This window comes from Ciconia boyciana, chromosome 6, assembly GCF_034638445.1.
Source record: "Ciconia boyciana chromosome 6, ASM3463844v1, whole genome shotgun sequence".
In the NCBI taxonomy this organism is placed as follows: domain Eukaryota; kingdom Metazoa; phylum Chordata; class Aves; order Ciconiiformes; family Ciconiidae; genus Ciconia; species Ciconia boyciana.
In genome coordinates, this window is record NC_132939.1 from 16,054,781 (window position 1) to 16,068,145 (window position 13,365).

Consider the following 13,365-nt stretch of genomic DNA (forward strand, 5'->3'; position numbering starts at 1 on the left):
GTTCAACAACAGATGGCAGATTAGAACAGATTTCTAGGAAGCTGTTGAGAACCTACTTTGCTGTATCCCAGAGCAACTCTAAAGACTTCTGATCTTTGTGCAAAGTGTGACTCTTCTAGCTTGTTTAACATTTCTGCTTTCACACATTTAATTGTTAAAGATATACTTTCCAGTAACTGTGCCATGAAAAAGCATTAAGTTAAATATTAATGAAAAAGAGTTTGCTTACTTCTGTAAAACTTCTTCTTGGCCACAGACTTTCAGGATATAGCTGCCAATGTCCACTTCATTCAAGTCATCATGCACCCAGCAAAGTGCCTGCATTATTATAAGCTCAACAGGGGAACTCACTGTTTAAAGAAATTATATCTATAAGTTAAAAATAGATCTATAGCAAGTGATATTAATAATTGTCCACTCACAAATTGTACTTAATGAAATTTATCTTTATACTTGTAGAGAAGACACTTATGCTTTTATAATCTCCTAAATTTCACAGTTTGAGATCTTCACTTTTTTCCTTGTAAAGAAAGGCATCTTATAAAACCTGGCTGTAGTTTAAGAAATCAATAAATCCTTTTTAAATTAGGATACAGTCTAGTCACTTGATCAAAAGTATAAAAACAGTCTGCAGTCTGTTTTCCAGGAGTTTTTATATGAGGATAGCCTTTTTTTTTATTATGAATTTGCCTTATTTAGCAAGGACTTCAAACAGGTAAGTGATCCCACAGCTGCTTAAAGTTTAAAAAAAACATTATCTGAAGAGTTGGAGATGGAATATCTCTATTTGTTCTGCTTTTGACGAAGTGAGTATCAGCTGTAGCAGAGGCAAATCCTATGGAAAGTCCTTTTTTCTTTTTCCTTTCCATTTGTCTAGGGCAGTTTCCACATTGTACAGATCAGATCCCAGTAAGCATCACCAAGCCTTTGCAAAAAGCAACTCTTAACTACCAGTACTTTTACATCAGGCTCCAAATGCTTTTTTGAAAACAGTCTCTCTTCCATCCAGCAACTACAGAGCAAAAGAAATGATCCCAGTCAAACCCAAAATCCATTCCCCTACCACCACCAGCTGTCACTGACAAAAAATACATAGATATGTTTTAACACCACAAACATTAGGTACAAAATGCTCTCTACCCCTCCCTACCTAGTTTCTGATCTTCTCCTTTAACTCATTTGCAAACAACGTCACTGCCTCAAAATTGTGTAAAAAACACTGTATAGAATAATTTATTTTTCCATCAGTACCTTCAGAGTGTTCCCCCCCCAGGGACCTTCCTAATTTACCCAAATCTTTTTTTCTTTTAAAGAAATAAATGTTACCACTATGGTGGATACAGAGAGGTAATGCCACAACAATTTTTTTCCACAAGGTAATGCAAGTGCTTCATCTCATTAACAGATGACTAATCATTACAAGCATAGAGGTATTTGATAGCATATGAAGAATGAGTATGTGGAATTCAAGAACAAGGAATGATAAGTATGAATTCAGAAACACTATTTAACTCATTATTAGGACTATTTAACTTATTAATCTAGAGTGAAACTGCTGTACTACCTTCAGTAGAGAATATGGTGGTTGATAGAGGAAAAAAATGCAGTAACAGTTTATGGGCTATAGTCACAGGCTGCATGTGCGAAGGTATGCCAGTCCTGCAAAGGCTAGTGGAGTAATGCAAAGATAATTTTACCACCTTTTTCCCCACCCTCTGTCTTATTGAAAGACATTAATTTCTTGCTGACACGCAATGACTGCTCAGGTAGATTTGTACTTCCATGTAAAGTCCAATAAACGAATGCAAAATGAATAGGTATACCCAAATAAGCTCTAAAGTTCACCTGTTTCCCTCCTGGGTCCTTTCCACTGAAAGGCTGAAGTTCCTTCTGAGCAGGACTGAAAGCCGTACTAAAGTAGTTCTAGCATTAGGATGCTAAGGTATGCAACAATTTGATCAAGAACAGAAGGAATTAAAGGAAGAGAATAACTTTAAATACACCTATTACTAGTCACATATGAGCTATGGATACCTATCTTTCACTACGTATGGAAGACAAGTAGATTAACTGTGATTAGTTTCAGCATCAGAAAAAGGAAGAGAGCAGAAAGCGCAAAGACTAAGATATCTGGGGCTAGAATGCAAAACACATTGCAAAGTATTCATAAGACTTTTAGAAATAAAGGGCTGAAGCTGTAACATTTTAGTTACACTACCAAAGCCTTTTGTAGGAACGGATTAAGCCTGTAACATTAGGAAAGCATAGCCTTAAGGATGAAGAGCAGAAACCCTTCCTAGGCTACGCAGAGTCTACCTCATTTCTTAACAAAAGAGTATTAAATCATAGCAGAATAACTATAAGGCCCAGCAAATTAATATAGAATGAAAACACTTAGGCACTAAGAGCTTGTTTTCCAGTGGAGCAGCTAGTTTAAATGAGTAATAGAGCAACTTCATATCTTTTGAGAACAACCAACTCTAAAGCATCTACATTGTTACAGATAGAACCAAATGATAAAAACACCACCACAGCACAGATCTGCTACCAGGTGACACAGTCTGGGAACGGGAACCCTCACAAGGGCTAAGAGACTACAGCAGTATAGAGGCTAAAGAGTTAGTTGCTCCTGAGGTAGTTTATTATCAGTTATTTTATCACCAAGAACTGCCAGAAGTTGACAGCATCCAGAGTTATAGCCTTCAATACAAACATGCTGTGCAGTCTTGACTGCACAGAGGATATGAATTTATGTACAAGAACAAGGCAAACCTAGAAGTTCCACCCCAAACTAATACTCCTGGTTACCCACAAAACTGGGCCAGATGGTTGTGGCACATCACAACAGTATTATTTTAGTGTTTGTGTTCATAAGCACCTATTGAAGTTAAGTAATTGATAATTTCAGTGTTTATTCTCATTTCCCAAAAGCAATTTGTCTGAATTTTCAGATAGCCTACAAAAGTTTAAATAAACACATTAGAGTGTTGAAATAAAAAAATTAAAAGTTAGGAATCTCAGTCCTGGCATCATTGTCCCCTCAATTACCATAAAGTAGGTCAAACTCTTGAAAAACTGTTTTAACATTCCCAGCCATGGATAGAATAGTGCTTCTGGTTTGCTTGGCTTTCTTTTTTAAAAAAACGTTCCACTTTTTCAGCTTCTAAATATTTTCTGATGGAGGCACCGACCCAGAATTAGGTTCTTTCTCCAGTTACCTTTTCTACATTCCCCACAAGTAATCCATGCACCTGGGACCCAGGGATTACAAAAACTGAAAGCCATTGGCCTAGACTGCATGTACAGTCTTAATCCACCATTCTAAGTCTTACAAGTGAACTCCAATTTAAAAAATAGAAACATACCATCACACGTAAAAGTTACTGGTTGCTGGAATTCTTCAATTTCTATAGAAACCTTGATACTGGCACTCTCCCCACTTATATTTCTTTGCAGCATGACTGGACTCAGCACAAAGCCTGGATTTGTTTGCTGATTAGCAAAAGGAAACTTGGTCCTCAATCTGAAAGTAGAGAAGGATTATGATAAACATTGCAATAGGTAAGTCTAAGACTAAAGCAAAATAACATGGTAATACCCACAAGCCAGAACAGTAAAGATGACCTTTTGCTCTTTACCTAGATTGTATGTACAAAACACCATTTAATTTTTCTAGTCTCAATAGAACATTGCCCACAACAATCATACAAGTAGTAGTTAGAGGGGAAAAACCTTGTTTATAATTAGGCAGGTTTTCCATATAGCTTAAAATATTTTAATAGGTCAATGCTTACAGGACATATCCAGCTTCTGTGGAAGCTAAGCTCTAAAACAGTTTTAAAAAACCTAATCCATGGCATTTGCTAAAAATGAGTTTTTAAAAGGGTAATTTATTTTATGTACAAAACACCACAAAACTCTTTACATGTTTTAATTTTTGTAAGTCTAATCTGAACTCAGATACTATGCAGAAGGAAGTTATTCCAAGTGGTGGAAGTTGAGAAAGAGGCCTAAATTAAGGGAAAGGCTTTTCTTTAGGACATAAACAGTATAAAACATTCACCTAGTAATGAATAGACAGGACTTTGATAGCTGCCTTTTATTTCCTGCTATTTAACATAGATAAAATAATTTAACCCTAACCTTCTGCCAACACTACAGTAGTATTAGAGGAGACTAAGAACAGAGCTCATCTATAAAAGTAATCTATTTCATCATCTTGATTCCTAACAATAGCATGAATGGAAGGAAAATAAAAGGAATCCCTCCAGCAAGAGTTGTCCAATCAAAAGTCCATCAGCATTTTAAGTACTGGGTCTTGAAAGAAAGGGCAACAATTAGATTTAACTAGAAACTGTTGCAACAAGGCTATTTTATGTGAGCTTTGTCTTAATGTTGTTCATCAGTAAGTTTCACAGGTATATGACTTCAGTGGTTTTATGGAGTTTACTTTTCATTTCATAAACACTCCTGTTTTAAAAAGTAGCTGTTATCCTTCAGATTCAAAGATCTGTTTCCCCCATTAGTTCTTGGATTTTGATCTTGAGAGGAAAAAAGGCAAGACTCCTAGTTTGTCTTCTCTGGGAAGAAAGCAAAAAAAATCTCATTAAATTGTGGCAGTAAGCAAAAAAACAGAAGGAATATTCTGAGTTATCAACTCCCATCTTCTTTGGTATGGCCTTTAAGAAACTTCACCACCTGATCAAAGCAGGAACCAGTTTGAAGGTTTTAATTGTTACAGAATTCCAGTTGTGGAAGCAATAAAAGTGAGAGCATTTAAGGGTTAGAAAGCCATTGAGTGACAGGATTTAGTGAGTATCAACTAAGAAAAAAAGACTTCAAATTCTTTCAAAAGAAATTGTACTAAAAATATATGTATAGAAGAAGGAGATACAGATATATGGAAATACAGAACAATAGTTTGAGGATAAAAAGTATTATAAAAACAAGGAAAAAAGTGAGAGGAAAGTCACAGGACCAAAAGAATAAAGAGGAGATATGATAATTCAAAAACCTTAGTACTGAACACTTTAACAATTCTGTTGCATTCTTGGAAAAACAAGACAAAACCAGGAAAAACTGGGATAAGAAAAGGGAAAAGTACACATACTGAAGTCAGCCCCATCAAGCAAAAAATGTAGGACTGGCCCTGTCAACCTAGCTGAAAGTGAGTTATTTAGGGTTGTTTTTTTTTCTGAAAACTAATTTGTGTTCAGTAATTTCTTACTTTGTAACTGCTTGAGAAAAAGCTGACAGTTCTTGATTCTGCCCTTCAATTTCCTGGAGAAGCACGTTTTCTGTCAGCATGCCAGTGGTCCCATTGTCTTTCTGCAACTCAAAGATAATACAGTATTTAAATAGCTGCAAACATATTCCTATAGCCAGCAAAGCCATGTGTAGATGATAGATTTTTCAGGAGTCTGAGGCTTAGTATTAGTTTTATGTCTACTTCTATAAGCAGAAAAATGTGTATCATTACTAAGTTGAAAAGTAAAGATTCACTGGACCAGTGACTCCTTTACAGAAGTTAATTTAACAGCATCATTACCAGTTAAGATTAAGTTGCAAGAGTTAACAGTTCCTGAGCTCTCAGCAGTGACCTGTTGCATTAGAATTTGGCTAGATTTTGCTGAACCAGAGGAGGAAGACAAATGTTTTTTCCTCCACTTCTGCGATTCAGTCTTCAGTATAGTCCCCGAAAGAACCATTACACATCAGTTCTGCCCATGACTACCTTTTCCTACAAAGCAGGAAAAGATAAATTGTACACTGGAAGGAAGTAGCATTCAGAACACTAAACTCAGAACTAATCTTGTAGTATCAAATTACTGCTGTTTTAATTTCTTATGCTATATGCACCCGCCAGCTTCCAAAAATGTAAGCCACAATCTTTGAAGTATCCCATCTAAAAAACAATTGCTAAAGGAGAACTGCAGTTTCAAACAAAATCTAACAAACTTTAAAAAAAAAGTCACAAAACTCCAGCAGTTTTTAATCCATATTTGTTTCTGATCCAATTCACAATATAGCCATACAAATGCTAGTGTAAGCAAACACCAGAGAGCAGCTGGAACAACCAGTGGGGTTGAGGTGGAACTCAATTGTCTGTAGTCCAACAGCCACCACTAGCCTGAAGCACTCATAAAACTCCAGCCAGATACTCTCTGGAATAAGTTGGTCTTGAAGAGTTTGCTTATGTCCAACCTAGGGTCACTGCGCACAGAGGATAAAGCCTTCTGACCAGTTACATTTTACATCCAGAGCTTTTACAATACTTAGAAACCTTTAATCCACCCAGAAGTCCAGAAAAAAAGCAGACTGCACTCTAGTTTTTCTGAAAATCATTACAATTTATTCATACTTGAAATAGTGAACAACTACTTAATTAGTATGCGGGTTATTTACTATTAGCTGAGCATCTAATTTCATTAAAGCATATCAGACAATATTGTCAAATTAGACCGTCTCAGAAAAGGGGTCAGAGCTAGGGACTGTCAGGTCTTTTCCTTTTAGAGCTTTTTTGCTCTAATTTAACTTAAGCAGTATAGCATAAACTTAGAAGGGATAATACACGCAACCCATAATTGCCACTTGAGTTGCATTTAAACCTAGTTATTTCAGCTAAAATATTGGTTTCATGAACACTGATCAGTTCAAAATAAATTCTATATAATTGGGAATTAGCCATACCACAGGAAGCAATTAGAGAAGGAAGCTGTAAAGCCACAAAACCTGGAACAAGATTCAGGAGCATGTATAATACCTTAAACTCAAAGTGTCTTCCATTCTAACATCTCAGACAAGTTCTATCACATAAAAATACTTCCAGGCAACTGCACAAGACCTGCTGACAAACCTGTGCTAATGTATCTAGCACATGTATTCTTTAGAAATTACAGAATAACAAAACAAAAAAAAAATCATACAAGGAAACAGGAAGTTAACATACCAAGTGAAAGGTAAACACCTTTATTAAAGATTCAACTCACTGCTGGTCCGCAGTCAACACAATACTCAATCATTTCAAATCAAGAAGCTGGCTATACAAATGTTAAGTTTTCTGTATTTAAGCACTCTTTTTAAATAAGTTAGTTAATACTAAAAATAAGTACTCAAAGCACTTTGCAACTCTAACCAGCGTATAAAAGCAACACACAAGCAGATTATTTAAACTAGAGTCACACCAGTGATGCAACGTCACCACTTTATGCCACTGTGACACTTGAATTATTTACAGCAAAATTTGCAGGTTATTCTGCTGTTAAATTCAAAGAAGTTTAGGGAGCAAGGCATTTGTACACATGCAAGCTTAGCCAGAGTAGACAATAAATTCTAATCTAATGAGCAAAGAAAAAACAAGGGTTATTTGGTTACCCATAGTTGACCTCAGGGTCACATTTGGCTAAGGAGAGAAACCTAATGTTAATTCGCATATGTATTGCTGGAAATTACCTCCTGGTGGAAAATTAAGAACATTAAATACCTCCTTGCTTTTTTAGTTGAATTTCAATACTAATTTTTGATCACTTTTTGGAAGATAATTTCAGGAGGACAAGCTTTGATAAACTAAGGAATCTATTTAAAATCCACTGGACTCAGATGATTAGGATTTTGAGCAACAAGTAGGATTTTAATTTCTTAGTTTCCAGATGAGCAAATCTAGGAGCTGCAAAAGCTATCAGTCAAACAGGAAACAACTTGTAAGGAAGGACTTCAGGTCAGACCAGAGAAATAGTTCATATCAGCACAGCCCACAAAAATATAAGTGGCCTGCAAACATAATTACTCTTAACAATAAAGAAAACAAACCCAAAACCCAGTAAATTACCAAAAGTCAAGTTAAATTAAATCCCGTAAGTATATAAAGCCACAAGACTCTTCATCTCTGTGGAGAGGAAAGGTAGAGAAGACAACAACTAAAATAGGACAGAATGATGATTTTGCCTCTGCTTTCAGAAAGGAGAGTGACAAACACTTAAGTATTTAAAAGGGGAATACTGAATATATAGATACTTCAAATATGAAGCAAAACTCAAAGCAATCTATTGATTTGAGGGATTAAATATAATATGATAGAATCAAAATATATGACTAGAAATTTTTACTAATAATTTTGTTTGAAGGGGCAGTTGAGTTATTCAGGGGAAAAAATTATCCAGACTAGTTAGGATGCAAGACTTCAGAATATACTTTGAAGGAAATATATACCTGGATGTAGATGGGATAAAATACAAGACAAGTGCCAAAAATAGAGGCTGAATGACTCAGCTTCCTACTATACCAGATGGAAAATTATTTAAACTAGAAAATAAAGTAGCAGCACAGGATAGGCAAAAGATAAAGCAAAAGCCACAAGTTATGTTGAAAGTATATCTGTTTGAGAGACTTGTCTTTAGATCTATTTATTACCTTCAGTAATAACTCAGCACAAGCAGCAGAAACATCCCTGCTGATAATTTACAGTCTTGTATCATCAGCTAGCTTTATAATACAGACTAGAATTGGAGTATTATGCCAAAACTAGTTAACCACAGACTGGAGGAACACAAGTGGAAAGTAAATCTCGAACCTTCAATTGGGCATTCACTGCAGGAGCCTGCTATAAACTAAGAATTTGTTTGAAAACGATGGTGGCTTAAGAAAATCAGATATTTTAATTGACTACAGGATCGATATGTGCTGCTGTGATGCCACTGTGAATAAAGCAAATGCAATAAAAGTGTATCAAGCAGGATGCCCCTACCTGTAATGAGGTTTTATTCATGCCAATGTACCGGGCACATGGCACACTGTGCTCTCACATAGAGAACTAAAATTCTCATAAGCCATCTTCATAAAAAAAGTGACAGGAAAGAGAAGCTATCTCACAGAGCTTGCAATGAAAGCTGACAAAGTCACTGTCTCTTATAACATGTCGAGGTAAACATCAAAATGGTTCCTTATCTTAAATACCTGTTGTTCAATCCTGTTAAGAACAACATTTGCTAAGAGCTAGTTATGAATGTGTTTCTGCTGACAATCAGATGACTGATGAGGTCAGTGAGGGCCTGGAACAGCATTTAAAATCAAAAGTAGGAGGAAAAGACCACGTGAAGGCAGAGCTTGAGCATTTTATGAATCAGTTAACACGTGATCTGCAAATAGCATGGGATTGGACTTGATCAACAGGAAAGATCCTTTTAAATCCTGCATTCTTGAAAAAACCCTGGAATTTATAAAAACAGATTTCATTCAGCAACAGTCAAATACTACTTTCTACAGACAACACCTCAGAAGCACTGATCCAATATAGCCTAGCTATTCCAGTCAATAGTTACATTACAATCAACCAAACATCACTGGAAAACTGACAAACACATCACTAGATAACATGACAAACTGAAGCAGCAAACTGCTGTAGAGCCCAAATTTACATGCCTCTCCAAACACTAGGAACTAACTGAGCTCATGTATCACAGTTCAACAATGAGTGGAAAAAAAATAAAGTGAAGTTAGACCCAAGATCTTTACACATGTAATGTTAAAAATGTGATCCCTTAAAAACAGAGGTAAAGGGGTTTTTTGGGTTTAAGGTTTTTTTTGGTCCTTCTCCACTGGCATTCTATTAAACTTTTGCCAGAATACTGACAACTAGCCCAGAAAAACAGGAAATCCTTCAAGTGAGGGGCCAAAAATTTAACTTCAATGGAAATTTAGACAGCCCTTGAAGTCAAAGTCTAGTAAATATTCCTCTTTCTGAGAAAAACACTCCCCCAGTTTGGGGGGGGTGGGGGGTGGTGGTGGATAATTAAGGAGCAATTTGGAAAATACCCTTGACTGGTAACAGTTGTGTTTTATGGCATGTCCCTAGCCTATTAAAAACACCTAGAAAGACAATACATAAGATTCAAACCAGCTGCAATCCAAAGCCTCCAAGGCAAACAAATCTTTTACTCCCCCCACCCCCAGCCAGTTTCTACAAATACGATTTTTCCTGCCATTATCACCCTTGCCAAAGTGTTGACTTTTCCACTGAATACTGACTCTTTCAGTCTTTGTACTCTACCAAAAAATAAAAATACAGAAGTATTCATATTCACTTTCTAGTGAGGTGACTAATTTTAAAACATAATGTCTTGTTTTATGATGGAATTATCATGGAAATAATTTAAAGAGATAGGAAAAGTTAAGCAATCTACAGTCATTTACTGGACTTGGAAAAGGGTAGGATGCGCTTATGGGGGCGTAATTAACCAGATGAGATTGCTACAGTATTGATCATCTGCTGTACAGTTTAGTTTTGATACCAACTGCATGTGCTAAATATCCAAAAAGATGAGTGTCATAACTAAAGCCTCTGTTGAGATTTTGGTCTTGAAATTTTGATGAAAGTGATCCTGATCCTAGAGCAGAAATCACCCTTTTGCCCTGCCTGATAAAAGTAACATCACACAAAGATGGTTTCCTTCTTCTAGAACAGAAGTACAGGGTTTCTGACCCAGCAGGCATCCCACCTTCCAGGACAGTATAACCAAAAGGTTTGGTTATGATCTCTCTAGCACTTCTGTACAGAGAGATTCCTACCATGAAAAGAGAATTACAGTGGTCCTGTGAAAGGCTGCAAGTGATACTGGGAGAGCAGAAAGAGTATTGACTATGCCACCTTTCTATTTACCTTTTATTTGTTTTTAAAAAAAAGCTTACAGGTTCAAATATAAGGCAAAAAATTACTTTTTCAAAATCCGAGATAAAGGCTGCTCAAATAAAGCTTTCTGTGTCTAACTCACCATCTTTTTATTTTGTGGTATCATGTGAATTGCTTATTAATTTAAATACTTATCAATATGATTTAAATAATTGTTCTAAAGATTATTTCCATTTCTTTTTGTAGTGTGTTGAAAAAGAGCAATTTCCTCAGTAAATGTGGAAAGATTACACAAGGCCAGAGTTACTGTGGGATTTAGTTCAGTAGTAATGTTCAATTTTCTGAATATCACCAATACATAGGTACACCAAGTAACATCACATTATTTGGACACTGCTCAAGCAAAGTAATATTTAACAAACAAATCCAGACCTTAAAGTGTCTTTAAATACTGTGTTTAATCTTTACTATTATACTGCAATTTAAAAACACTGATTTACATACCTGTGATGTTTGGCCCTGTAACTTTGCAAGCTGAGTCGTTCGCATGTTTAAGGACTGGCTCCTTGTAACTGTTGCTCCAGAAGATTTCCCATTAACTTTTCTTTCCAGATGACAAGTTACTAACAGCTTTTCTTCTAACAGCACAGCATCCCATGGATCTTCAGCAGTCATACTTGAAGCCCTCTCTTCATCATTCTCTGCCTTATTTAGAGTCTCCACACTATCCACTTTTGGTTTACTTAGGGGATCCAAATCTAACCAATCAAATTTACTAACATCCCTGCAGCTTTCCGAGGCTGGTAGGTTAGAAACTGCAGACTTTATAGCAGTCATTTCTAAGTCTGTGCTTGACTTCCCATTTTTCAGAAATTCTGAGGTGCTTGCAATTTTGTCAAATACTTTTGCCATTTCTGGTGTGAGTACTGGAGGATATATAGGTAAGCTTCCTTGTGGATGGAAAGGTGTATTAGCTGCCAATGGGTATGAAATGTATTGCGACTGTCTTGGAAGACCAAGATAAATAGGTTCTCTAGAGTAATAGGAGGACATATTTGGATGGAATCCATTTTGAAATACACCAGTCTGTTTTGTGTAAGAAGCTGAGGGGTAAATAGGAGGTAAAGTGCATGTCACAGGTGCTGGTATCCCAGGCGTCCACTGTCTTCTCTGACCTGTAGGCCCAAGATAAAATTGCGAAGACACAGATGGGCTCAAAATAGGACTCACTGGTAACGTAGGTACTTTAATAGATTCAAAACTGTCATCCAGCAGCAGTTTCTCTAGTTCAGCATGAGTAAGCTTCTCTATGTCAATGGTACTAAGTTTGTCTTCCATGCTCTTGGCATCAGACTCTGGAAATACCATGAGATCATGGTCCTGTTTGTTATGAGTCTGTGCATTTTGTCTGGTGCTGCTTAAAGAATGAAAAGTTTGCTTATTACCAGCTACACCTCTTTCTTTCTGCATCTTAGCTAATGCCTCAGCTTCCATCTGCAACGCCTCCTCTTTGTCCACATCTTTTGACCTGGCAGCTGCCAAAGAAGGTGAGGAACGCTGTTTAAATCCATTGCTACTGGATATCTGGGCCATACCGCAAGAGCAGATGTCCATTTAAAGAAGCAACACTTCCTTTGTACTGGTTGTCCACCCTTGGCTTCGGAATAGATTTAGCAGATCTGAAAAGGACATGAAATATTAGAAACACATAAAAGAAATCATACATGGAGAACTACTAAGTCATACATCACCAACTGACAAGGTTGCACATGTCCTTCAGAAACCTAGGACATAAAATTTTAAGAGACTAATTTTTGTTTGAGTCAAGCTTAGAAAGAGAAGCCACACAATTAAATTCACAGCCTTTGAATTGAGGCCCCCTTTTATTTTTCTTGCTCTTCCTACTGGTAAGTACTAGTAAGTACTTGATTTCTTTTTGCACCACTAAACCTAAGACAGCAGTTACATTCAGATGTAACTGTTTTCAGATTTGAGCAATTCTGCACACTTAGCCACATTCAATCTCAGAAGTAGAAACCGTTCTAAAGACTATACAAACATCTAGCATTGATAAAACACATTATCAAGAGGACTTCCAGTTTATTTCAATATATTAAAAAACAGTAGACCTATCAAACTGCTGTACTGTGATTACGATGGTCATAATGATGCTGAAGAAACTCCCTTCCTTTGGAAAATATCATTGTACTTTACCCTCTTAACAAGAGAAATAATGAAGTGCGATTTCTTGGACAAGCAAAATAAGCTATTTAAGTACAGCTGCTCATTAAGTAATCCCTTTAACAGCCCCTTAAAGGAAGTGTCATTCACTACTATGTAAGGGAAGAAACTCTGAAAGGTCACTTTTGCTTAAGGCCACCACCAAAAAAATGACATCTTACATTTCTCCAATTCCAATCTTGTACTCGGTACTATTATACAACTTCCAATATTCACCATGATATCTATGCCTCTTTATCAAAATAACCTTACAAGAGATTACCACAAGAACTATGGGGTTTTTTTTATATTATTTCTACTTTACTCTACAGCTTTTACACACAGACAGGTTAGAGTTGAGTCCAGGAGATAAGATGTCTTCCAGCAACAGCTAGTATGCCTATCAAGCAGCAAGATAAAAATCATGAATAATGAGTTTCTGCTAGGAGAGTTACATAAACAGCAATCCTCATTAAAACACAGTTTCACTGAACTAGATGAGTTCTTTAGATGTAAATCAT

The 13,365-nt window shown here is 36.3% G+C and overlaps 1 protein-coding gene across 5 annotated transcripts in view; it reads right to left on the reverse strand.

Moving 5' to 3' along the window:
• Positions 1–13,365, reverse strand: part of PIK3C2A (phosphatidylinositol-4-phosphate 3-kinase catalytic subunit type 2 alpha) — a 54,764-nt gene that overhangs the window by 30,362 nt on the left and 11,037 nt on the right. For 4 of the 5 annotated variants that reach the window (XM_072866195.1, XM_072866191.1, XM_072866192.1 and 1 more), the window contains 4 exons: positions 11,129–12,303; positions 5,228–5,334; positions 3,366–3,523; positions 230–350 (listed from right to left, as the gene is read on the reverse strand). In XM_072866195.1, the coding sequence (XP_072722296.1) occupies positions 230–350; positions 3,366–3,523; positions 5,228–5,334; positions 11,129–12,238 (1,496 nt within the window). In that variant the 5' untranslated portion in view covers positions 12,239–12,303. The remainder of the gene's footprint in view (positions 1–229; positions 351–3,365; positions 3,524–5,227; positions 5,335–11,128; positions 12,304–13,365) is intronic. The other variant, XM_072866196.1, reaches the window with a different exon arrangement.